The sequence below is a fragment of the Garra rufa genome, chromosome 23 (genome assembly GCF_049309525.1).
Source record: "Garra rufa chromosome 23, GarRuf1.0, whole genome shotgun sequence".
Taxonomy (NCBI): domain Eukaryota; kingdom Metazoa; phylum Chordata; class Actinopteri; order Cypriniformes; family Cyprinidae; genus Garra; species Garra rufa.
The window spans coordinates 19,905,084-19,931,573 of record NC_133383.1 but is presented as its reverse complement, the minus strand read 5'-3'; the positions used below and the strand labels follow the sequence as shown (position 1 = coordinate 19,931,573).

Below are 26,490 nucleotides of genomic sequence, written 5' to 3'. Positions count from 1 at the left end.
TACTTCAGTAATGCTATATTTTGTGACTCGTCGCTCCACTTTTGAATTTGGTTTCAAAGAGCTTTATTCGTTTCGCACCCACTTATACCTTCCAACCATCTGTTCGCTCAGTTTTGAAAGCTAGAGGAGGTTTACTGTGTGCTACAGATCTATAAAGTGTTTTATTAGCTGCTATATTTCTTATAAAGGTTGAGAGTGTTTTGTGTCACCTGTAGGGCCGTATTATAGTGTGAACTAGCTGGAGAAAGCTAAAGACTGGCTAAAGAAAGTAAGGCTGTGATAACATGATTTTTTAACACTCAACTCGTGCTGGTGATCTATTCTACAGCCTCTCTTTCTTCTCAAACAAAAGAGTATCTGAAGGAGGGAGCGGGACATTTGGTAGAGTCAGTCCGTTTCATTATTTTGTTACAATGCACACCCTCCTCACGGCCAAACATTAGCTTTACGCTCATCTGCAGACAGGATGGGGGAGAAAACATTCATCAAAGAGGGGGACGGAAAAAGAATGAAAAAAGATGATGAAAAGAAATGTGACATATGAAAGGAGGAAAGACCAAATGTGATGTTAAAGACACAGTAGGAAAGAAAAAAGATCATAAATGGAAGACTAGCAGGTTGAAAGAAAGAAATAAAGAAAGAAAGAAAGAAAGAAAGAAAGAAAGAAAGAAAGAAAGAAAGAAAGAAAAGTGGAAAAACAGAGATATCTGAATGAAAAAAAGAATGAAAAATTAAATAAAAAAAGAAAAAACAAGAAGTGGAAGAACAAACACAAAATAAATAAGAGAAGTAGACAAAGTAAAAAGAAAGAAAAAGAATGAGAAGTGGAAAACAAAGACAAAAAGAAAAAGAAATTAAAAAGAGAAGTAGACAAAGTAGAAAGAAAGAAAAAAGAAAGACAGAGAAAACAGAATAAAACAAATGGAAAAACAAATAAATACAAAATGAAAAAGTGGAATAAGATAACTTGTATGAAAAAAGAAAGAAAAATGAAATAAAAAGAAAGAAAGAAAGAAAGAAAGAACGAGAAGTGGAAAACAAATACAAAATTAAAAAGAAAACAAGAAGAGAAGTAGACAAAGAAAGAAAGAAAGAAAGAAAGAGAGAAAGAAAGAAAGAAAGAAAGAGAGAACAGAAGTGGAAGAACAAATAAACACAAAATGAAAAAAATGGAATAAACAGAAGATAACCTGAATGACAAAAGAAAAATTAAAAGAAAGAAAGAAAAAAGAAGTAAAAAACAAACAAAAAATGAAAAAAGAGAGAAGTAGTAAAAGTAGACTGAAAAAAGATAGAAAAACAAAGAAAAAAAGAATAGATAGTTAAATAGATAGATAGATCAAATAAACACAAAATGAAAAATACAATAAAGGAAAAAAAAAGAGAAATGAAAAAAATAAATAAAAATAAACACAAAACAGAAATAAAATAATAAATGGAAAATGACCTGGATGAAAAAAGAAAGAAAGAAAGAAAGAAAGAAAGAAAGAAAGAAAGAGAAGTGGAAAAACAAAACCAAAACAAAATGACAAAAGGAAAGATAGAAATAAAGAAAAAAAAATTATAAAAAGAAAGAAAAATAGAAACAGTAGAAAGAAAGAAAGAAAGAAAGAAAGAAAGAAAGAACAAGAAATGGAAAAACAAACAATAAAACAAAATGACAAAGAGATAGATAGAAAAGAAAGAAAAAAGATTAAAAAATACATAAAAGTAGAAAGAAACAGAAAAAAGAACAAGAAGAGGAAAAACAAACAAAATGACAAAAGGATAGAAAGAAAGAAAGAAAGAAAGAAAGAAAGAAAGAAAAAGAAAAAAATGGAAAAAGTAGAAAGAAAGAAAGAAAGAAGTGGAAAAACAAACAATAAAACAAAATGACAAAGAGATAGATAGAAAAGAAAGAAAAAAGAGAAAAAATATATAAAAGTAGAAAGAAACAAAAAAGAAAGAAACAACAAGAAGAGGAAAACCAAAAAAAAAACAAAATGACAAAAGGATAGAAAGAAAGAAAGAAAGAAAGAAAGAAAGAAAGAAAGAAAGAAAAAGTAAGAAAAATTGAAAAAGTAGAAAGAAAGAAAGAACGAGAAGTGGAAAAACGATAGATAGATAGATAGATAGATAGATAGATAGATAGATAGATAGATAGATAGATAGATAGATAGATAGATAGATAGATAGATAGATAGATAGATAGATAGATAGATAGATAGATAGATAGAGAAAGAATCATTAGTTTGACATAGTGTTGTCTATAATTTTGTAGCAGTATTCATACTGGTGTGAAGGCTGAGGTGAGATCAGAGAGTGTGAGCTGGGTGTGTGTGCTTTAATAACGGAGCTCAGGCTAGCACATCTTTCACAGTGAGGGAAGTGAAGTGGAGGAGGTGTCCTCCTAAGTGCCTGTGATTAAAGTTTCACAGTGAGACACTGCAAAGCCCAGCAGGCTATTCCACCACCACACACCCTTCCTCCATCCTCTCCACCTGCCTCTACCCTGCAGGAGACGTCCGGCTCCGAGATAACAAAACATGTAGCGCATTCACAAACAACAACAATATACATGAGCATCTTAATCCACATATTCAAGTTTTACATAGTGATCATACTGCTAGCATAGGGTCTATTGTCGTCACGCTGATTTATCACACATTATTACTGCTGAATCCCAGCATCACGTAGGTGAGGAGTAGGAGGGAGGGAAGGAGAGTGGGCAGCAGGTCACTCGGTTCATTCGCTGACTCACGTTTGCCGCTCGGCTCGTCGGGATCACAGTTTCTCTCATCGATTTTCACTAACCTTTGGTTATGACTGCACTGACATTTTAACTGTAGATCCCCGCTGAGATATTCCATCTGGAGTATGTTTTCGAAGCCGAAGATTTGATTTTTAATGGAATCAGATCAGATGGTGATAGATCTGTGTTTGATTAGCGCACATATGCTTATATACCATCACAGCCCAAATTAAGAGGGGAAAAACAGACAGTGGAAATTCTCTTTAAGGCATGTTAGCGACCATCTTGGACAGCTATTTCCAGGCTTTTAAAGGGATAGTTTACCCAAAAATGAAAATTCTGTCATTACTTACTCACCCGTCATGTTGTTCCAAACCCCTAAGACCTTCTAAGATCCTAAGATCCTAAGATCATCTTCGGATCACGAATCAAGATATTTTTTAATGAAATCCAAAGCTTTCTGACCCTGCATAGACAGCAACGCAACTTACAAGTTTAAAGCCCAGAAAGACCTTGTTAAAACAGTCCTTGTGTGTGTAGTCGACATTATTCTTGAAACATTTTGACTTAATTCTCGTAATTTCGACTTTATTCTCAAAACATTGCGACTTTATTCTCGTAATTTTGACTTAATTCTTAAACATTTAGACTTTATTCTCATAATTCCTACTTTATTTTCAAACATTTAGACTTTATTCTCTGAATTTTCAACTTAATTCTTGAAACATTTTTACTTTATTCTCGGAATTTCAACTTTATTCTCAAAAGTTTGACTTTATTGTAAAAACATTTTGACTTTATTCTTGAAACATTTTGACTTTATTCTCGAAACATTCCACTTTATTCTCGAAACATTTTGACTTTATTTTCTAAACATTTTGACTTCATTGTCGTAATTTCGACTTAATTCTCTTAATTTCAACTTTATTCTCGAAGCATTTCGACTTTATTCTCATCATTTTAACTTTATTCTCAAAAAATTTTGATTTTATTCTCGGAATTTCGACTTTATTCTTGAAACGTCAACTTTATTCTCGGAATTTCGACTTTATTCTCAAAAGTTTGACTTTATTTTTGGAAACATTTTGCTTTTATTCTCTGAACATTTCAACTTTATTATAGAAACATTCCGACTTTATTCTTGAAACATTTGAACTTTATTCTCGTAATTTCGACTTTATTTTTAAATATTCGACTTTATTCTTGAAACATTTCGACATTGTTCTCATAATTTCGACTTTATTCTCGAAACATTTCGACTTTATTCTTGAAACATTTTGACTATTCTCAAAACATTTTTTATTTATTCTAATTCCAACTTTATTCTCAAAACATTTCTGCTTTTTTTTTTAAATTTCAACTTTATTCTCAAATCATTTCAGCTTTATTCTCGAAACATTTCAACTTTATTTTTTAAACATTTTGACTATTCTCGAAACATTTATTTATTGTCCTAATTTCAACTTTATTCTCGAAAAATTTTGACTACTCTCAAAACATTTTACATTTATTCTAATTCCGACTTTATTCTCAAAGCATTTCTGCTTTTTTTGTTTCAACTTTATTCTCAAATCATTTCAGCTTTATTCTCGAAACATTTCAACTTTATTTTTTAAACATTTTGACTATTCTCGAAACATTTTTTATTTATTGTCCTAATTTCAACTTTATTCTCAAATCATTTCAACTTTATTCTCGAAACATTTCAACTTTATTCTCAAAACATTGAAACTTTATTCTCGTAATTTCGACTTTATTCTCAAAACTTTTAGACTTTGTTCTCATAATTTCGACTTTATTCTCAAAACATTTCAACTTTATTCTCAAAACATTTCGACTTTATTCACGTAATTTCAACTTTATTCTCAAAAGTTCGACTTTATTCTCGAAACACTTGACTTTATTCTTGAAACATTGTAACTTTATCCTTAAAATATTGTGACTTTAATCTCGTAATTTCAGATTTTTTAACATGGCACTAAAACGCTGTTGTAGAAAGCACTCGGATTTCATCAAAAATATCTTAATTTGTGTTACGAAGACAAACAAAGGTCTTACGGGTTAGGAACAACAAGGGTGAGTAATTAATGACACAATTTTCATTTTCAGTTTTCAATCCCTCAGAGCTGCAAAAACAAGTGAAGTGCGGTGAAAAATGGGGTCAACTCTAGTTTATGTAACTCTACAGCAAGGTTGAGTAGACTGCAGTGCAGTACCGCTGCTCTCGTGTACACAAACAAACATACACACAGCCTGCTGTCATCCTGAGAATAGAAATCATCTGATGGGTCTCTATCTCTCACTTTATTGGCCTTAAGGTCTTGTTGACCCTTACTGTAGAAGCTGGACGTGATCCAAACACATGCACACATGTTTCTGTTACACACACGGTTTAAATCACAAACCATTTGGCAGCGAGAAACAACACATGGGAACACAAGAACATTACAATAAAAACTAGATTTGTGAGGTTTTTATGCATGTAATCAAGGCTAGAGTGTTGCTAAGGTGGTCTGAGGTGTTTTCTTACTGGTCCAAGTCAAAAGAACCCACCTCAAGTCTCTAGACATGCCTGGAATATGGATACAATGTGCTATAACCACTGAAATGTCTTTTTCCCTATTCCTTTTTCTCTTTTTCTATCTCCTGGTTATTGGAACGGTGACCGTGTCATTCTGAGGCTAATCCGTAAAGTGCGCTGGAGTGTGTAGTCTGAACTATCTTCTCGTATTTGTACCTGCTCCATTATGGAGATGAGGCTTTCGCTCTGCTCTTCTCTTCTCTCTGGATTAGAAGAAATTAGGTCAGATTGGCATTGAAGAACATATAACTGAGTTCAGCTTAAAGACGTCTGCTGGGTAGCCATAATTACAGTATTGTTGGCTTCTTAAGGAACTGAGACGAATCTCAGAAAACTCTTCCTCTTGTGCAGCAGGGAGGAGGCTGTGAGAAGTTTTGTTGTATAAGTGTTGTGGATGTTTCTGTGACCGCACCTTGGAGCAGGTGAGCTGTCGTGTTCTCATATGTGTCTGGTAATCCACCCTTTGCATATTTAGAAATCCAAAACCTTTTAAACACCTTATTTATGAACAGCTATCCAAACGATCCGTGTGTCTAGACTAAATCTTTCACTGTTTCTTTGTTTAAAATGTATGTTACGTTTCTTTTCCAGGGAAAGCTGCCACAGGGCTGATCAGGACCATGAGGGAGGTCAATAAATAAGAACATGGCTGTCTGGAAATGCATCTGATCCACTGGTTCTGCCTCAGGTACTGCTACCGATCTTATATACAGTACATGATGTCATGTACTAACAGTAGAATCTTGGTTTTGAGGCAGATCTGCAGCGATTGAGTTCAACAAAGTTCAATAGCAGTCAACAATATGATATTCTAATTTGCCTAAGAAATACAAAACACGTACATTTTGGGCAAAATGATGCAATTTAATTACAAATGTGGATAAAATTGGATAAAAGATTGAATCAAGTATTTAAGCTTATTTAGAATAATTATTTCTCTCACCTAGCCCAGCATCTGGTTTTTCCCAAAGCTTATCAGAATGGGAATTAGAACAAGAACATTATGGGATTGGCTGTTATTGCTTGTGCAAACTAGATATCATGAGCAATTACGAGGCTGGATGATTAACTCTCCTTCTGGGACAGCCTTCACGTTGGGAGTGTTGCTTCGATATGTTTTGAAATGGAGCAAATATCTCTCATGACTGTTCCCCTACAGATATTTTTTGTGATTTCATAAAAATAATTCTGTAAACTGTTCACAATGGATTTCTATAATGAATTCCTATTTCTTTCTCAAGACTAATTTGTCTGAATTTTACCCTAATTGAACCCGTTCCAACAATTTCGAGAGGTTGTAGCTGAGATACACAAATGGTGAACTCTCTAATGGAGGTCATTGTAAAAAAACCTCTGATGTTCCCACCACAGGGGGTTGAGAGGTTTCGCATCTCACTCCTTCGCTCACTCTCCCGCTTTGTGTCTTTGTGTGCGTCAGAGATATTTCTGGCGTGAGGCTCTGGTCACATGCTATTCAGCTCTCACTTTTAGAGATGGTGTGACTGAATTTCTTTTACTCTTCTGTAGGTGCATCCTGTTTTATTTTGTTGCTTTCTCTTATTGCACTGTAAAGATTTTTAACCTTTATTTCCTTACATAAATCTTACTTAAAGCTGCAATGACTCTTTTATGGGGTCTAGATAGCATCTTTGGAAGAATGTGGTGTTTGCTGGTCAGTCAGGTTTGAGAGCCCCAAAGCCTTGCAAATCTATCTTTGAACTGACATGTACAGACACCTTGCTAGTGATTGGTAGGTCTTCATCTGTGTAGGCAATGCCATGTCATATACAGTTTACATGCACCTTTGCAGAATCTGCAAAATGTTAATTATTTTACCAAAATAAGAGGGATCATACAAAAGGCATGTTATTTTTTATGCTGAATAAGATATTTCACATAAAAGACGTTTACATATAGTCTACAAGAGAAAATAATAGTTGAATTTATAAAAATTACCCTGTTCAAAAGTTTACATACACTTGATTCTTAATACTGTGTTGTCCACACCTGGGTTTATTTTTTTGTTTAGTTATAGTTGTTTATGATTCCTTTGTTTGTCCTGAACAGTTAAACTGAAATAGAAACAGAATCAGAATGAGCTTTATTGCCAGGTATGTTTACACATACTAGGAATTTGTTGTAGTGACAAGCTCCGCAGTGCAACAAAATGACAGTGACAAGACACAGATTATAAAAAGAACAATATACAAGTATACAAGACAGACGATGTGCAAAATAGCAAAGACACAATAAACAAAATAAGCAATTTACTATGTACGGGTATGTTCGGTGCAAATTTAAATGTAAATAAGTATGTGTGTTCAATAAATAACTGAATAAATGAAGAACTGCCCACTGTTCTTCAGGAAAATCCATCAGGTCCCACAAATTCTTTGATTTTTCAACATTTTTGTGTATTTGAACCCTTCTATAGAAGGAAACACAATGCATTAAGAGCCAGGGGGTGAAAACTCTTGAACAGAATGAATATATGTAAATTTTTCTTATTTAACATTTACCCTGATCTTCAAATTCAAAAAGTTTTCACCCCCAGCTCTTAATGCATCTCAAAATCATACAGTCATTGTTGGAAAGGGTTCAAATACACAAAAATGTTGAAAAACTCAAGATTTTGTGGGACCTAAAGGATTTTTCTGAAGAACAGAAGGCCGTTTAACTATTTAACAACACACTCTTGTGACTATATGTAAACATCCTTTATGTGAAATATCTTATTCAGGTCAGTCATAAATAAACAATAACACGCATTTTGTATGTTCCTTCTTATTGTGGTAAAATACTTTAACATTTTGCAGATTCTGCAAGGTGTATGTAAACTTATGACCTCAACTGTATCTAACCCATGTTGTGTCTTCCACAGACGTTAAACCATGGGAAACATAGAGAGCCAAAATGGAGACCACGCCTACTACAGTGAGGGGCAGTGCCACCTCTCACGAAAGCACATGACCCGTTCACTTCGCATCTCTAGCAAGCATTCTCGTCGATCACGTCACGCCTCATCCAGCAAAGCTGAACACCGCAACTCAGAGACCAGCACAAAATCCAGCAGCACCCCTTCCATCCCACAATCCCTGAGTGAAAATGGCCTGGAACCCTTCAAAGAGAAGAATGCTTTGGAGGGCTACGGGGGCACCATTTGGGTGGACCGGATGGCCATGACCTTACGGCCGATGTCCTTCCACGACAACATGGGAGATCCCACCACCACGCCAGGCTCTGAAGACGGAGTAGAGATGGACACAGTGGTGCCAGACGGTTGTGATGACGAAGGACTTTTCACAGCTGAGGACACGTACCTGCAGAGGACCAGAGATGGTCCTCGGGAGGGTGGCAGCTTCAAGAAGAAGCGCTCCAAATCTGCTGACATGTGGAGAGAGGATTCCATGGAGTTTTCCCTGTCGGATCTAAGCCAAGAGCATCTGACAAGCACTGAGGAGATTATAGGGACAAAAGAGATTGAAGACAAAGGCTTCAACAAATGTGGAGGACGCCGTCGCACCTCCAGCCCACGGACGCTTGAGTCTCACTCAGGAGAGAGAGCCAACTCTTTAGATGAACTTTGCACACAGAGGCTACCTGCTATTCGTAGCTCCCACCATCTCTATAATGGTCACAATCCTGCGAGGATGGAGGGGGACGTAATGAACGGTGAGATCTTGTCTCCTGCAGAGGAGGACGGGAACGGATATGGAGCATACACTCTTCCGTGTCGTCGTTCTCACTGCCTGTCGGAAGGACGGTTCAATCACCAGACTAACATCTGCTCACGTATGCAGGGACGGCGTGCACAAACAACACATGTGAGTTATGCCTCTGACCTCTCAACTTCTTAACTTCTGTAGTGTCATCCATTGCACTCCGTAGAACCTAGCTGGTGGTTTAAAGTTGCAAAAGTGTATGACTCAAGAAATGGATAAAGAGCAATTACCTTAAGGAATTCTCTGAGGAAACTCTTTTAATTTCAATTCTCCTCTACTTTTAGCTCTAATAAAATGTGAAAGATAAAACCTCTAGGGTTTTTGAAACCAAATTCAGATAGCTTTTAACTTCCATGTTTGTGCATATTTGATGTGATCTGAACTTTGGTTGTCAGAGAGCTTCCGACTTTGAAAGGTCTCAGGGGACACTTCAAACATTCCCTGAGTCATGTTCATGCCTTTGACAGCTACTTTTTTTTTGAGTGTTTTTGAAACACGATATTTCCCATGATCTACCTGTGAGGAACTTCAGCATTTCTGTGTTGGCAAAGGGAAGCTGCACTTTGTCCGTAGCATGTCTTCCTCTTTCTGTTCCTCTTTCATGCACAGGTAAACAAGTTGAGAATAAGTACAGATTAGTCTCTTTCTTTGTATGTGTCAAAAGGGGAAAGAAAGAAGAGCCATTTAGCAGGTTTTTTGAAATGTCAAACTATTGTTTAGTGTGAAGGAATTCTTGTTTGCATATGAAGTGCTGTAACTGTATAGTGAGTGACATCTTTTGTCTTCTTTAACATGTTTTGTTTGCGTGAAGGATATCACGGCCGGTGAGGGCAGCGAATATGGAGACAGCGGTATTGATGGTGGGGCGGCTGAAGTCGAGCATTCCTCACGGCGTTGCAAGGCCATGTCTGCATCCTTCTCCGTCTACTCTACTGCTAGTGGAAGCATCTTTGCTGGAAGCGACAGCGGCAGTAGCAGCGGAGGTGGAGGAGACCGCGAACGCCAACCGGGTGGAGATCAAGGCGTATATGAGAACTTCCGTCAGGAGCTGGACTTGAACTCCCGACAGACACGGGAATGCCTTGAGGATGGTTCGGCTGCTAGCGATGAGAGGAGCAGTGGAACGCTAAGCTCAATTTACCCTTCAGAGATTCTGATTAGCACGGTGCAGGGCACTGTGCGGAAGGCCGGCATGCTGGCTGTGAAGAACTTCCTGATGCACAAAAAGAATAAGAGGGTAGAGCCAGCAGCAAAAAGGAAGTGGAAACAGTACTGGGTGTCACTCAAAGGTTAGACTGAAGCTGTGTTTGGGATATCATATTGCTAATCTTATTTCTGGTGGACATAATGTGAATATTGTGCATCTTTTTCACGGATGACCTGTTACATTTGATCAAATGTTCAGTATACAATGACAGCAAAGCACACTTCTTTGGGTATTCAATTGCACAATTCAGTTACAAAATATCATGCACCTGCTATTTCACATCAGGCTAATCAAACCAAACCCTAATACATTTGTTTTCTTACTCTGAGCTTTTTATTCAAGCTCTTTATTGCTTTACCCTTGCCATGACTATTCAATCACAATCTAATTTCATGCTCTAAACCATTTCTTTCAGCAATTGCTGTTGTAAAAGGAAAACAAAATAGCATCTGAGACATTACGGGCCATACTTTGTAGTCAGAAACAAAACCAGGTTTTCCAAAGAGTTCTTTCCAAATCTAATGCAGCTCATTTAACTCAACATACTTTAGTCATCTTTTCATGACAACTCTGGTAGTCATCCCAGTTGTGCGACATTAAAAAAAATGTAGTGTATGTAGATGAATTGAATCCTGATGTTTGTTTGTTTTTGCAATTTCTGATTTCCCTTCTCACTTTATTTATCTAGGATGCACCCTGTTTTTCTACGAAACGGATGGACGTTCAGGGATCGACCACAACAGCATCCACAAACATGCAGTCTGGGTGGAGAACAGCATTGTTCAGGCTGTCCCAGAACATCCCAAGAAAGACTTTGTGTTTTGTCTGAGCAATGCACTGGGAGATGCTTTCCTCTTCCAAGTAAGACAGTCTGAATCTCAAAAGATTAATATTAAAGTGATTTCAGTTACTCCTGTGAACTTGAACTCTTAAGCATTTCAAGCCATTGGTGATGTTTTTTGTCTATTGGAGTGTCTATTTACACTAAGGGCAAATAGCCTGCCTTGTTGGCAGACTATATTTTCTAGAACTCCACTGACCAACGTGGCGTAGTATTAAACAACATTGCAACAGCAGCTCCAATGGCGTAGGTAGTAAAGCACATATTTTTTTGACATGATTGACCCAAGTTCAAATCCCTTTTCAAATCAAATATCACATTGGAAAGACATTTAAAAATAAATAAATAAATACAAAAGTGGAAAATAACGTGCCTCACGGGTGTTGATCGGTTATGGGTTGGTTAACATAGAAAAATAAAATCTATTGCTATTTGTAAATAGCATATTGCTAAAAAAAAAAAATACTACTATTTTCACTTGTGAATAGTACCAATCTCTATTTTTTTATCATCATCTATCAAAAGTGCCTTTTGTCTATACACTACCAGTCAAAGGTTTTTGAACAGTAAGATTTGTAATGTTTTTTGTTGATTTGTAAAATCTTTTCTGCTGACAAAGCCTGCATTTATTTGATGCAAAGCAAAAACAGTACAATTTTGAAATATTTTTACTATTTAAAATAACTGCTTTATATTTAAATATATTTTAAGATGTAATTTATTCCTGTGATTTCAAAGCTGCATTTTATCATCATTACTCCAGTCATGTGATCCTTCAGAAACCATGCTAACATTCTGATTTGCTGCTCAAAAATGTTTATTATTATTATTATTATTATTATTATTATTATTATAATGTTGAGAACAGCTGAGTAGAATTTTTCAGAATTCTTTGATGAACAGAAAGTTCAGAAGATCAGCATTTATCTGAAATAGAAATCTCTTGTAACATTATAAATGTCTTTATCATCCCTTTTAATCAATTTAAAGCATCCTTGCTAAATAAAAGTATTAATTTTTATAATTTCTTGAAAATTTTAGTGTATAATGTTACAAAAGCTTTTAAAGCTTTTTATTTCAGATAAATGTAATGCTAATCTTTCGATATTTCTATTCATCAAAGAATCCTGAAAAAATTGTTTTAAATATTGATAATAATAATGATAAAAAATGTTTCTTGAACAGCAGATCAGCATATTACAATGATTTCTGAAAGATCATGTGACACTGGAGACTGATGCTGAAAATATAGCTTTGATCCCAGAAATAAATTACATTTTAAAATATATTCAGATACAAAACAGTTATTTTAAATACAAAAAAATATTTCACAATTGTACTGTTCTTGCTGTACTTTGGATTAAATAAATGCAGGCTTGGTGAGTGGAAGAGACTTCTTGAAAAAAACATTAAAAATCTTACTGTTCACAAACTTTTGACTGGTAGTGACATTAATGACTTGAAAACAGTTGATACAGAATTTTTCCATGCCAATGTTCATGGGCCACTGTGTTTCTGAATTTCTGTGTGTGTCAGTGACATTTTATTCAGTGACAGCTGACCACAGCCTGCTTACCAGGTGACATTCTTAAAGGTTAACTAGTCAAGCCTGACAGTCAAATTGATATGATTGTCATCTGGTTAAAGAATATAATTTTTTTAGCGCTGAAAGAATCTGGGTGTTGCTGTGACGATCAAATGGAAATAATGGCGTTAAGAAATAATGTTCTAAATCACTTCTTTTTAGACATCAGGTCAAACAGAGCTGGAAAACTGGATAACCGCCATCCACTCAGCCTGCGCCGCAGCCGTCGCCCGTCAGCATCACCGCGAGGACACGGTACGATTGCTGCGCTCTGAGATCAAGAAGCTTGAACAAAAGATCGACATGGATGAGAAAATGAAGAAGATGGGTGAAATGCAGCTCTCTGCTGTCACTGATGGGAAGAAGAGAAAGACTATCTTAGAGCAGGTACGGACATGCCCCATATGCATTTCTTATTTTCTCATGATTTTAAATTTGTGCTCATTATTGTCCAGTCGGTGGCGTCTTGAATTAGGTTTAGGATTCTGGTGAGACTCGTTTGCCACTGGTTGGACAAATAAATATGCCATTGGTTAAGCTAATTAATAACAAATAAATACGCAAGCTTTGCCTCAGGACCTTTAACCCATTAAACTTAACCTATTAACACACCCTGGCAAAATTATTATTTAATAATTGTTTCATTTGTTTACCAGGACACATCAATTATACAATTAATTGACTCACAGATTTGCTGTTTGTGACATGCAGTGTCTAATGCTTATGTATATTATACATGATTTGACTGATCTTACATAAAAGATGAGTGTAAATATGTGTCTGTTCACTTATTGTGTATGTGATGTACTTGTCTGATTGTGTGGAGGTGGGCTTACTCCTCCAGGTTCTCTGAATAGACTCAGGTCATGCTGGTTTGGAGGAGGCCTGCTGACTAATGATTTATCCCAGCGTCCTCCTCCAGTAAGCAAAGCCGTATTAAAAACACTGCCCACACTCTAATAGTCAGCAGCTTAAGGGCCCTCATCAGTGTGCGAACACAGAAAACAATAAGCAAATAACTGAAATCTTTCTTTCTTTTTCTTCAGATATTCCTCTGGGAGCAAAATTTGGAGCAGTTTCATATGGACTTGTTCCGCTACCGCTGTTACCTGTCCAGCCTGCAGGGCGGCGAGCTTCCAAATCCAAAACGCCTACTCGCTGTTGCTTCCCGCCCCACCAAAGTGTCTATGGGTCGCCTTGGCATTTTTTCAGTGTCGTCCTTCCATGCCCTGGTATGAAATACACACATATATATAAACAAAGTATCATTGCATTGATTCCTCTTTCTCTCTGTTTTGCACACTTCCTCTTTTCGTTCACATTCTCTAACATGTTTAGTTAGTATCTACTTCACTCCACAAGAGCCTGGTTTGCTCTGAGCTGCGTGCCAGCCTGTTCTTGGCCAGAGTCCTAACAGAAACTGCATAACAAAACATGCTGTCACCATCGTGTTTTTGTCATTCCTGTGGTTCAGCAGAGAACGTACAGAATGGCGTAATATGCAGCCGCAACTGTCTCCTCAGAAGAGTCACAGTGAGGCGTGGAAATGCAACTCCCATTTAATTGCATAACTCATTGACTTCATAGAAAACTAAACCAAGATTGACGGAAAATCGGTGACGTTTTAAGTTACGAAAAAGGGAGTGTTTTTCGTCAATGGCACTTAAGCAAAAAATCACTAACTGTCTTTGTTAAACATCCTTTTAGCTATTTTTGCCACTTAGTTTGTGTTTTTAAAAGCATTGTCACTAACACATCTTAAATGTTTTTCTAAATGTGACCATGGACTGTGAATATTTGGCTGAGATACAGCTATTTGAAAATCTAGAATCTGAGGGTGCAAAAATCTAAATATTGAGAAAATCGCCTTTTAAGTTGTCTAAATTAAGTTCTTAGCATGCATATAACTTTGCAAAATATCTTCATGGAACACAATCTTTATTTATTATCCTAATGATTTTGCCATAAAAGAAAAATCGATCATTTTAACCCATACAATGTATTTTTGCCTATTGCTACAAATACACCATACATAAAGTTTTGTGGTCCAGGGTCACAAATGCTCTTTTCTTGTTTCTTCTCTCTCTAAAAATATAAAACAAGCTCACAGAGTTTTATCTTTAAGCTCTGTACCACAGATGTCCTCTAAACTACTGTCTATGGAAACTCCTCCATGTGTTTTTTTATACTGAGGAAATCCTTTATGACTTTTGTGGAACTAATGTTTATTATCCCAGAAATGTGAGTGTGGTTTCATGTTGGAGTGTGTGAACAGAACATCTCCACACCATGGCAGTTGATGTGTGCTGCTTCTGAGTCATGGTGTCAGAATTTTTCCCATCATTGATCTTTATTTAAAACCTGAAGGCAAAGGGATGTTTTTTTCCCCTTTCTCCTTTCTTCTCACAGTGTCACTGAGGCCATTTGTAATCAATGAAGGATAAAACCTCTAGGCGGAATAAAGGCCTGTTCACATCAAGAACAATAACTATAATTATATTAGCGTCCACACTAGTGCGAGCTGCAGTTATATGAAAAAGAAAAAACACTGAAAAAACATAGATGAAAAAAAAAAGCATTCTAAGAGTTATTTCAACGATATTGTTCTTCTGTGGACATCTTCTCATAGAATTAAAACAAGCTTTATTGTCTAGGGGTGAGCAATATTCCAGTAGATATGATTAATAGGTAGAAATTTGACAACGGTAGAGATTTTGGACTATTGTCTCTCTTTTGGTTGGACACTTATGTGACTTTGCTGTGCTATATGGTCATAAAAACATATTGCTTGTGCACATTTTTAAGCATTTCAGTTTCAAACATGATTTTAAGCTGTTGAAACTAAATTAGAAGTGAAAGACAACTCATTTCACTTTATGCACACTGTCTGAGAAACAGTTTAGGTCTTGAGTGAAAGCAACAGCTGAGAAAGAAAACGTGAAGCAGTATATTATATCCGGGAGGCTCTTAAAGTGATAGCAGTCTTATCATCTGCTGTCTCACATTCATGTTAATCAAACAACAACGAATGGAAAAACTCTGACTGCTCTTGACTATATCACATTTGTAATTTAATACGAAGAAATATACATTTAATTTACACCGTGAAGAATATTCAGTGTTTTTATACATTTGATTACTTTATACGATGTATGTGGCATTTCTTATTTATTTGTCCTACTGTATATTTTTTTTTGTCTTTTTACTTTTAATGAGTCTCTTATTCTTATTTAATCGCTGACTATTTACTTGTCGTCAGTGAGCTTGAGTTTTTGATTTTATTTAGACTAGTATTAGTATTAAAAGATATCATAATTATTGATATTGATATCATAAAGAACCTTATTTAAAGAAAAAATAACTATATTGTGATATATTGTTATGTGTATTATTTTTATGTGTTTACTGTACAATCATGGGATTTGTAAAATATTTAAAGGGACAGTTTACCCAAAAACGACAGTTCTCATCATGTACTCAGTCCCATATTGTTCCAAAGCCAGACAAATCTGTGCTTTTTCATACAATTTTTCATTTGTGGGTGAACTATTTCCTCTATAGTGACAAATGCTAAATGGTTTAAAATTATCATCACATGTGCTTGAAACTCTTTTAGATGTTTATTGACTTTCTCTATGCGTATTTGTGTTGGACAGGTGGCAGCAAGGACAGATGGGGGAATTCGGAGACGCACCCAGGCCCTGTCTCGTTCCTCCAGTAAACGAAAGAGCCGTTTCTCCTCTCTGTGGGGTCTGGACACTACCTCAAAAAAGAAAACCAAAGGCAGACCCAGCATCAACCAGGTTTACATCTGCTAGACATCTTCTTCATTAGTTACATGTGTTCAATAGAACGAATCTCTGTTTATTTTTCAAACAATTTGCAATGGTTATTTTTTATGTGCATTAAAATACCTATATTTCTGGTGGATCCTCAGGTGTTTGTAGACGGTGAAGAGTCAGCGAAGAGGAATCTCGAGCACATGTTTGAGGAAACTGGAAAGGAGACACTGGTAAGGAGGACACTAACACCTCCCAGCATGCTTTGCATAATTAAAGCTGTCAAAGAGAATGCTGAACGCATAAGAACCGAGACGTCAGGGCTGTGTGGAGCTCCCAGAGGGAGCTGGAAAGAACTAGAGAGAGAGTTAAGACACCCAAGCTGGGCTGCAGGGCCTCGGGGAGAAGCGGCGGGAGGCCCGGGCTCCTCTCCACCCGGCACGTCCATTAACAGCCAGGAGAGGAGGCAGATGGCGGGTGTTTTGGGAGGGGAGCGTGCGCGTGTGTGAGTTGACTGAGTGACAGAATGTTGGAGTGTTTAATGTATTGTCTGCATGTGTTTGCCAGTATGTGAGTGTGTTTAAGTCCCTCTGACCCATTTCCCGCTCTCCCTCACCATGTGTGGGCTTGCTTTCTCTCCATGATGGGGGACCACCATCGCAGCTACTCTGTGGGCAGATTGTTGAGGGGAAAAGCGGAGGGTGCTAGGCTGTCACCCGATAGTGTGGGATAAGCTATCTGAGCCAGGCAGCATGCCGTCACTGACAGCAGGCCAGACCCGCTGACAGACCCAAGAGCCCTCGAAAGACCCACAATGAATATAGCAGCCGGTTCACATCAGCTCATCGATCACCCACCAGACGTCTACCAGCGCCGCTGTCTGAGCATTGTGCGGGGCTTGCACATTGCTGTGCTTGGATGCCAAGTTAATTAGTCTCAGATTAGATATCATCACATTGTCTGCTGCATCGATCCAGACAGCTCTGCTTAAGTGTGATAAGGCAGATTTGCTCAAATATAACTAGAAAACTGACACCTCAGTAAATCTGCATTCAGACATTCATGTGAGATTTTCTTGTGGAATTCACATTTAAGCTTTAATTTTAAAGGCAACATAAAATTATTTCTTATTTACTAATTTACTTTCTTGATGCACATTCCTGGTCTTATTGTGAATGCCTCAATAGTGGAGATAAAAGAAAAAAAATAGTCTTTGTCTTTGAATTTTCCTGGCTATTTGGCTATGGATGGACTTGAGTTCCATTCTGTATTTTTTAAGAGATAGTTCACCCAAAAATGAAAATTCTTTTATTAATTGTCGTTCCAATTAATGTCGTTCTAAACCTGTAAGACCTTTGTTTATCTTCAGAACACAAATTAAGATATTTTTAATGAAATCCGAGAGCTTTCTGACTCTTCATAGGCAGTAACGCAGCTACCATGTTTAAGACCCAGAAAGGTAGTAAGGACTAGTATTTTTCTGGTCGACTAGTAGTCTTGGAGATAAAAGAAAAGAATAGTATTTGTCTTCTTTGATTTTTCTGGCTATTTGGCTGTTTATTAATGTTAAACAGTCAATCCAAGACATTTCTGATGGATGAACTCAAGTCTCATTCTGTATTTTTAAAATGAAAATCCTTTCATTAATTACTCATCCTCATGTTCCAAACCTGTAAGACCTTTGTTCATCTTCAGAACACAAATTATATTTTTAATGAGAGTTTTCTGACCTTCATAGACAGCAAAGCAACTACCATGTTCAAGGCCCAGAAAGGTAGTAAGGACATCATTATAATAGTCCATATGACATCAGTAGTTCAACCATAATTTTATGAAGCTGCGAGAATACTTTTTTTATCCTTACTACCTTTATGGGCTTTCGGATTTCATCAAAAATATGTTAATTTGTGTTCCGAAGATGAACGAAGGTTTGAAACAACATTGAGGGTCAGTAATTAATGACAAAATGTTCATTTTTGAGTGAACTATCCCTTTAAGAGCACACAAAATATCAGCTGTTATATCATTCTCTCATATCAGAGTAAAATAGGCCATAAAACAGTAAAATATAAGTATAAAAATGTAAAATAAAATCCGAGATAGTTGAAATCAAGTTACATCCTACATTTTTAGGCATGAGCGATATATCGCTATTGGTGTGATATGTAAAAAGGCCAAAAAATTATATGTTGTAATATAATATACAGTATATACAGTAGTCAACATTTGATGTATTGATATGTATATCAAATACATAGTGATATCTAATATTGTTGTTTCGATATTTATTTAAAAAAATTGTAAATATCAAAATTAATTGTGAATACTTTTTCTTGCTGACATTAAGCACATTCTTAAATCGTTAATTTCTTTATTTCTTTCAACAGAAGGAACAAGAGGGTTTGGTGAAAAGTCTTACTGAACACAAGACGGACACTGAAGTTTGGGTACCCGACTATCTCACACCGTCCTGGGTCTCTTTACCTGATGATCGGCCCGTGTTGGCTGTCATACAACCAGGGGAGACGACCATGGAGGCCCTGGAGGCACTGTGCAAGGTAAATTCCATGTGTACTTGCAAACAAAACTATTCAAATTGCATACATTTCCATCTGACTATTTGAATCCTTTCAAACTGAAGTTTCCAGAGGCAGGTAACTAGATTCAGTGGCCTGTTTATTTCTCATATTGTCCATTTAATATCACATCTAACTACTTTGTTGTGACAAGATTAGAATATGGCCACACCTATTTAAACTTTTGCCTGTTTAAAGTTTCCTCACAGAAATATATATCAATACAGAAAAAGTAGTTCACCCATTTGTTTTTGAACACTAATATAATGGTCATCTGAAACCCATTGACTGGTGGTTGTTTGTCGCCTTGCATATGTCATCTTTTGTTTTAGCTCATGTTAGCCACAGATGTGCCATGGGCTGCTTTAGCAAACAAGATCCGAGTTTGACTATCCGGTAACCTTACAGCCCACTAGCAACAATGAACTGGAAATTAACACCTAAAACACACTTTGATATCATAAAAGCAGAGTAATCTTATGATTTGTCCATTGTAACTTATCTCCTGAAATCACGAAACTCGCCCTCCCGTCCTTTAAGGTTGGAGTAGCTGAGAAAGTGCTAGAACTTACTATTTCCCAAGGCAAGCTGCTAAAGTGTCAGTGGATTATTTCTTCTTGCGGTTATCTTCCTGTTATCATTCTGCTGTAGTAGCTCTCGGCCTCTTTCCTTGTCCGTTCTCAGCTGCTATCACTGCAGGCTGTTCTAGAATGCTCTTATCCACAGTTCTCGTAAATAAGTCCTTAAGCATTTGTGTAGAGAATGCACACATCACATCCTGTTCACACTTGAATGGCAGTGGAGCAGTCACACTGCAGATACTCTGTCCATTGTTTAAATTTATGAGTCATCTACATGCATCTTTTTAGACAGCCCATAACAGCGTAGCATGAAACATAAAGAATTAATAAATAAATTATCCTGTGATAAATTGTCCTGCAAAGTGGCCACACTAAATTCAAGAAATAGTTTTCTGTCAAGTCCTGAAATGGAATATTAACCAATTCACACTGGCAAACTCTTAGCATTTTAAGACAGCCGTAAGTAACTTCAACAGATTAAATGCAGAGGTTTATTGCTGAGTGTAAATTGTTTCCCGATATTTATTTAGACTTCCTTATTTGTTCATATTTTCTTAATATGGCTCTCTGAAATACTTTATTCTGATTGGTCAACTGCAGCAATCTGTATTCAAATATATTTGCATAATGAGTACTAAATTGGACTGTACAGTTGAAGTCAAAAGTTTACATACACCTTGCAGAATCTGCAAAATGTTAATTAACCAAAATAAGAGGGATCATACAAATTGCATGTTATTTTTTATTTAGTGCTGACCTGAGTAAGATATTGAACATAAAAGATGTTTACATATAGCCCACAAGACAAAAATAATAGTTTAATTTCTAAAAATTACATGTTCAGAAGTTCATATACACTTGATTCTTAATACTGTGTTGTTACCAGAATGATTCACAACTGTGTTTTTTTTGTTTGTTTGTTTGTTTGTTTGTTTAGTGATAGTTGTTCATTTGTCCCTTGTTTGTCCTGAACAGTTGAACTGCCCGCTGTTCTTCAGAAAAATCCTTCAGGTCTCCCAAATTCTTTGGTTTTTCAATTTGTTTTTTGTATTGAACGCTTTCCAACAATGACTGTTTGATTTTGAGATTCATCTTTACACACTGAGGACAGCTGAGGGACTCATATGCAACTATTACAAAAGGTTGAAATACTTACTGATGCTTCAGAAGGAAAAACAATGCCTTAGGAGCCGGGGGTGAAAACTTTTGAACAAAATGAAGATGTGTACATTTTTCTTATTTTGCCTAAATATCATATTTTTATTTCCATTTAGTACTGCCCTTCAGAAACTACAGAAAACTAACATGTTTCCCAGAAGACAAAATAAGTCAAATTTACCCTGGTCTTCAAATTCTTCAAATTCACTCTTAAAGGGATAGTTCACCCAAAAATGAAAATTTGATGTTTATCTGCTTACCCCCAGGGCATCCAAGATGTAGGTGACTTTGTTTCCTCAGAAAAACACAAACGAAGATTTTTAACGAAAACCGGTGCAGTCTGCCAGCCTTATCATAGACGTGGATGGGCACCAGACCTTTAAAAGTAAACAAAAACATGCACAGACAAATCCAAATTACACCCTGCGGCTCGTGATGATACATTGATGTCTTAAGACACGAAACGATCGTTTTTTGCGAGAAACTGAACAGTATTTATATCATTTTTTACCTTTGATACACAGCCACGTCCATCTGTCATGAGCACGAGTTTGGCATCAGTCACGTCACATGTGCACGCGCTCTAGCGTAGAATACGCAAACGCCGTAAGGGGAAATCAGTGAAAAGTCCCGGATGAGTTTGCGCAAGCAAACGTAATCTTTTAGCTTTAAATCGGCTTAAACAATCAGGATACGCGCAAGTAATTACCATTTTGAATAGCCGCTATACCCACAATCTCTGTGCACTGTGTAAACAATGAGTGTCGTATACATGCGACAGATCGCGGCTTCCGGAGTTTGCGTATTCTACGACAGAGCGCGTGCACATGTAACATTCCTGATGCCAAACTCGTGCTCATGACAGATGGACGTGACTGTGTATCAAAGGTAAAAAATGATATAAATACTGTTCAGTTTCTCACAAAAACCGATCGTTTCGTGTCTTAGGACATCAATGTATCATCACGAGCCGCAGGGTGTAATTTGGATTTGTCTGTGCATGTTTTTGTTTACTTTTAAAGGTCTGGTGCCCATTCACGTCCATGATAAGGCTGGCAGACTGCACCGGTTTTCGTTAAAAATCTTCGTTTGTGTTTTTCTGAGGAAACAAAGTCACCTACATCTTGGATGCCCTGGGGGTAAGCAGATAAACATCAAATTTTCATTTTTGGGTGAACTATCCCTTTAATGCATTTTGATAAATCAATTAACATTTTGCAGATTCTGCAAGGTGTATGTAAACTTTTAACTTCAACTGTATATGTATTGTTTTTATTTATGTGTGTTTTTTTTTTTACAGGCTCACAGACTGGAACTTTCCAAGCACTATATACGGCTAAAGTTCCTCGTTGACAATCAAGTGCAATTGTACATCCCCAAGCCTGAGGAGGACCTCTGTGACCTGGTGAGTCCAACAAAAAGAGCCTGTCAGCGGCCGCACGTGTCCTGGACAGCTAAGAACGTTTAGCGGTCACAGACGCAGCGTGGGGTGAATTTATTAGACTGTGACGGGCTCTGCAATGTGCCGCAGAAAGTATAAAAGTTTTGAGCTCTGACTGCGATGTAGGTTAAAGCGAGTCTAAACTCTCCGACAGTGTTGAGGAGAGGCTGCTGCATATGTTATGAATTATGTAGAAGATGCATGTACTGCATAATGTACTCTGAATACTTCTTCTATCCCTGTAGCTGTGTGTATGTGTGTGTGTGTGTGTGTGTGTGTGTGTGTGTGTGTGTGTGTGTGTTTGTGTCGTCTGGGGAAAACCACCTCTGCAACGACTATGCAACCTCAAAAGCTAATTTACTCTGCAGAATTTTTTTCATGGTCGTTCTTCTAAGATGACAGAGATTCTTTGTGTTTTCCATGTCTCCTCTCATCTTTCCTCTTTCTCTCTGTAGAGACTTGACTTTCTTTAACTTTTACTCTCCCTGAAATGATCAAAGCCCCAGTTTTGTCTCAGGCTCTCTTGAGAACGAGCTGATTTTTATTTCGCGTATATATCCACGCCATATATTTCAGCAGACTAAGACATTTTCCATGATGTATGTAAGCTCTTTCTGAAGTCATACTGTAAATGAACTGTACATCCGTAGAGTGCAATCAATAAAAGTCTCTCCCTCTCGCTTCCTTTGTTCAGCTCTACAAAGAAATCGAAATTTGTGCCAAGACAACCAAAGTCATACAGTTTGACAGAGATGAGTCCTGCGCCATAGGCTACGGTAACAATGCTGTTCAGATTATATCTGATTTATTCCTGTTCTTTGTTTCTTTTTTCAGTTATTTATGTCTCTCTCTCTCTTCTCCAGGTTTCTCAGTGGTGGTAGTCGAGGAGGACGGAGGCCAGCAGCTTCATATCACCGATGTGAAAGCCGGAGGTCTGGCATTTGCCAAAGGTATGTGGTGGAACTCAGCAGATAGCAGTTTTTCATTACAGCCGAGCCATAAACAATGTTGGGGAAGATATGTTGGGGTCATAATTTAAAGCCACATAATTTAAAGTCATATAAAATTCTTAGGGTACGTTTATGCAACAGCAATGTACTAAAAATGGAAACTCTGGTTACGTTTACATTAATCCGGATATATTTGAAAACAGCGTTTTCGTTTCAAAACACACTCTGTCCACACTTTTTCAAAAGTTTCTCAACCGAAACGAAACATCGTAAAACTGTAAATTCACATGTGTAAAACCTCATAAAAAGCTCACTGAGCTGACATACGTATTTTATTTACAGAAATATCCCACTATTCACTGGCGTCCAGGTTGCAGTCACTCAGTAATATATGTTTGATCTAAAACAGTGTTTCTCAACTCCAGTCCTCGGGACCCACTGCTCTGCACATTTTGTATGTTTCTGAGTCTGACACACTCAGTTCAGTTCATGAATCTTTCTACTAATGAGCTGATGATCAAAATCAGGTGCCTTAAATGAGGAAGACATACAAAATGTGCAGAGCAGTGGGTCCCGAGGACTGGAGTTGAGAAACACTGATCTAAAACACAACTACCCAGTTTACAAGTACAACTACAAGTACTCCAGAACAGCAACTGTGATATGAAGAGTGTACAAAGTAAAATATCTTTAGCAACAGTGTGAATGTAGCACATAACAGGCAGAATACTGGTATAAACATAGATATCTATTGGTACAATATGCATTGCATGACTAAATGCGCCATCGTTTTCAAAAGCCTGCATTTTCACAGTCTACACTACAATACGAAAGTATTTTCACTTTAAAAAAAAAAGCTTTTCTTGACAAAAACGCTGTCTCGTTAAGGACAGAAGGCCAAAATGGAAAGAAAAACATGCATTTATTGTCACGGGATGAATAAGGGAGGTCTGGGTCCAGATGCAGGTGAGGAGATATTTAATAATAAAACAATAAACAAACAAACAAAAGGCCAACACGGCACAACACGACTAGAATACAAAATCAAATAAACAAAACAGGAAACACGGTCAAGAGCCAAGATCAGGAGCACAGAGAAATACACACCACGACAGAACATAGAAGACAATGCAGACATGAAGCAGGAGTGAGAAGTGAGAGTTCTTATAGTCCAGATAGTGAACAGATGTGGGTGATCAGTGCTAATGACAAAGACAGGTGAATGCAATCAGGAAGTGCAGTGCAGGAACAGCGACCTCGGGAGGCTGAGGGAAGACCCACAGCCCCGATCATGACATTTATAAACGAAAACATATTAATGTGGACAAGGCCCCTGTGTTTTTGAAGTTTCACGTACAGACAAGATCTTATCCACGCAATGCTGTTTTCAAATTGATCCACAAAAGTGTGGAGGGAAGGCCAAAACAGAAAAGAAAAAGAATTATTAGTGTGGACAAGGCCTCTCTGTTTTTGAAAATTTCATGTACAGACAACATCTTGTCAAAACAATCCCACACTCGCATTTTGACGATAATGGTAAAATTGTCAAAAGTTTGTGTTTTCAGGCCCCATCATGTAACCACCAAAATGCACAAAAAGTTTTCTGTTTTTAGTTGAAACCGGTGTTGTATTAAAAGCCTCACAAAAAGGTTCCTAGATTACTTTATTCCCTCTATTTGGCAGCTGTTCCAGCTCCAAATCAAAACCTTATGCCTCACCTGCAGTAGTCTGTAAAACCGCTGAGAAATTAGCAGGAATATGCAGCAGGCTAAACGACGAGGACTGACCCAAATCTCCACCGGACTGGAGGAAAATCATTTAAAAAGCTTTCACATGAGCACAGGATTACCAAGAGGAGCAAATTAAAACCATTACGCGCTGCCAGTGATATCTGTGCCAAGCGAGTGCGCTCATTCAGAACGCTTTCAGATACTTTCTGTTCCAATAAGTCCAGTTATTGGTTGTCATAGTATTTTAATTAGCAGCACTCCCTAAAATAAACACCACTTTTGCACTTACATGTCACGACTTGGTCATTTACCTGGATGCAAGGCAATATTGGTGATACTCGGATGTAAACAACAGCATGGATTGCACAGTTAATGTACTACTGAATACATTCTTCTGCTAATTTATGCTGTCTAAACCTGCTGATCAAACAGAGAAGAATGGAAAGGGTGCAATATTTTGACAAACTAAAATTAATAGGTGGTAAAGATACGTATGAGCAGGAAATTACCTGAACAAAAATGATAAGAACAAACACAAATGTTGTTAAGATTCTTGCCCCGGAATCCTGGTTCAGTTTAGCCAACCACAAACGCCTTTTTGCACTCTTTTCCTTGATTTGTTAAAACTTTTAGAAGCCTATAGTACTCCAAATGTCTTTCCCGGTCCGACCGATTAGTACAGCCCAAAACATAACAATAACTGACCAGTTTCAGCATCAATAATCAGCAAAATATCCCTGATCGCACTTGTACATCACTGAGATGTCTGCATTTATGTCTACAAGATTTTTTTGTGTTTGCTCATCTGCAATACGTCTATTGGACGTTTCCTATCAGATGTCAAATAGACGTATATTAGATGTCTTTAAGATGATTTAGAATGTATGTAAAACTAACATCTTATAGACATCTGTCAGATGTTTGTACATAGCAGATGGTTTTCAGATCAAGAGATCCTAAACAGACATCTTGCAGATGTACGTATGCTATCTGGGATGTGAGTTTAGTTCGGTTCATTGGCATTGTTTCCCAAATAGCACACATACGTCTGCAAGATGTCTGTTAAAGATCACTTGATCTGGAAGGCATCTGCTGTGTACAAACATTTGACAGATGTCTGTAAGATAAACCATAAACATCTTAAAGACATCTAATAGACGTCTATTCGACATCTGATAGGAGACATCCTATAGACGTATTGCAGATGAGCAAACACTAAAAAATATATCAAATAGGCATCTCCGTGATGTATGCCTGCTATCAGGGTTATGTTCGGTGCCGCCAATATGGCCGATTAATGACGTGTCGTGAAAACACTCTATTATTGCTTATACTAAGGGTCAGGGATTCGTGCTAAACCCCAAAACTATTAAACTTTAATATGACTGAATGTACAGTACACAATCTTAATGGACTTTCCTTTCTACAAAAACCCATTTAAATCAGTCTAATGCAGGTCTTAGTTGGTCTTCCAGAACCATGCTTGTTCAAAACATTTTTTCAGCAGGCTTTTGTTTCAATATCATTAGTAATTCTACCCAGAAGGCCTTGCAAAAGTGGCAGCATACAAGAAAAGGCTTGTCTGGATGAATAGTAAGGCAGATGGAT

At 37.1% G+C, this 26,490-nt stretch overlaps 1 protein-coding gene across 2 annotated transcripts in view; it reads left to right on the top strand.

The window, feature by feature from the left end:
• tiam1a (TIAM Rac1 associated GEF 1a) overlaps positions 1-26,490 on the top strand; it is a 74,025-nt gene that overhangs the window by 25,237 nt on the left and 22,298 nt on the right. For both annotated transcript variants that reach the window (XR_012341711.1, XM_073829441.1), the window contains exons 2-13: positions 5,904-6,000; positions 8,194-9,136; positions 9,846-10,323; positions 10,930-11,102; positions 12,830-13,054; positions 13,714-13,899; positions 16,324-16,470; positions 16,605-16,679; positions 18,834-19,004; positions 22,062-22,166; positions 22,897-22,978; positions 23,066-23,152. Coding sequence is in view for 1 of the 2 variants with exons in the window: in XM_073829441.1 (XP_073685542.1) it covers positions 8,204-9,136; positions 9,846-10,323; positions 10,930-11,102; positions 12,830-13,054; positions 13,714-13,899; positions 16,324-16,470; positions 16,605-16,679; positions 18,834-19,004; positions 22,062-22,166; positions 22,897-22,978; positions 23,066-23,152 (2,662 nt within the window). In the remaining variant the exon portion in view is untranslated. The remainder of the gene's footprint in view (positions 1-5,903; positions 6,001-8,193; positions 9,137-9,845; positions 10,324-10,929; positions 11,103-12,829; positions 13,055-13,713; positions 13,900-16,323; positions 16,471-16,604; positions 16,680-18,833; positions 19,005-22,061; positions 22,167-22,896; positions 22,979-23,065; positions 23,153-26,490) is intronic.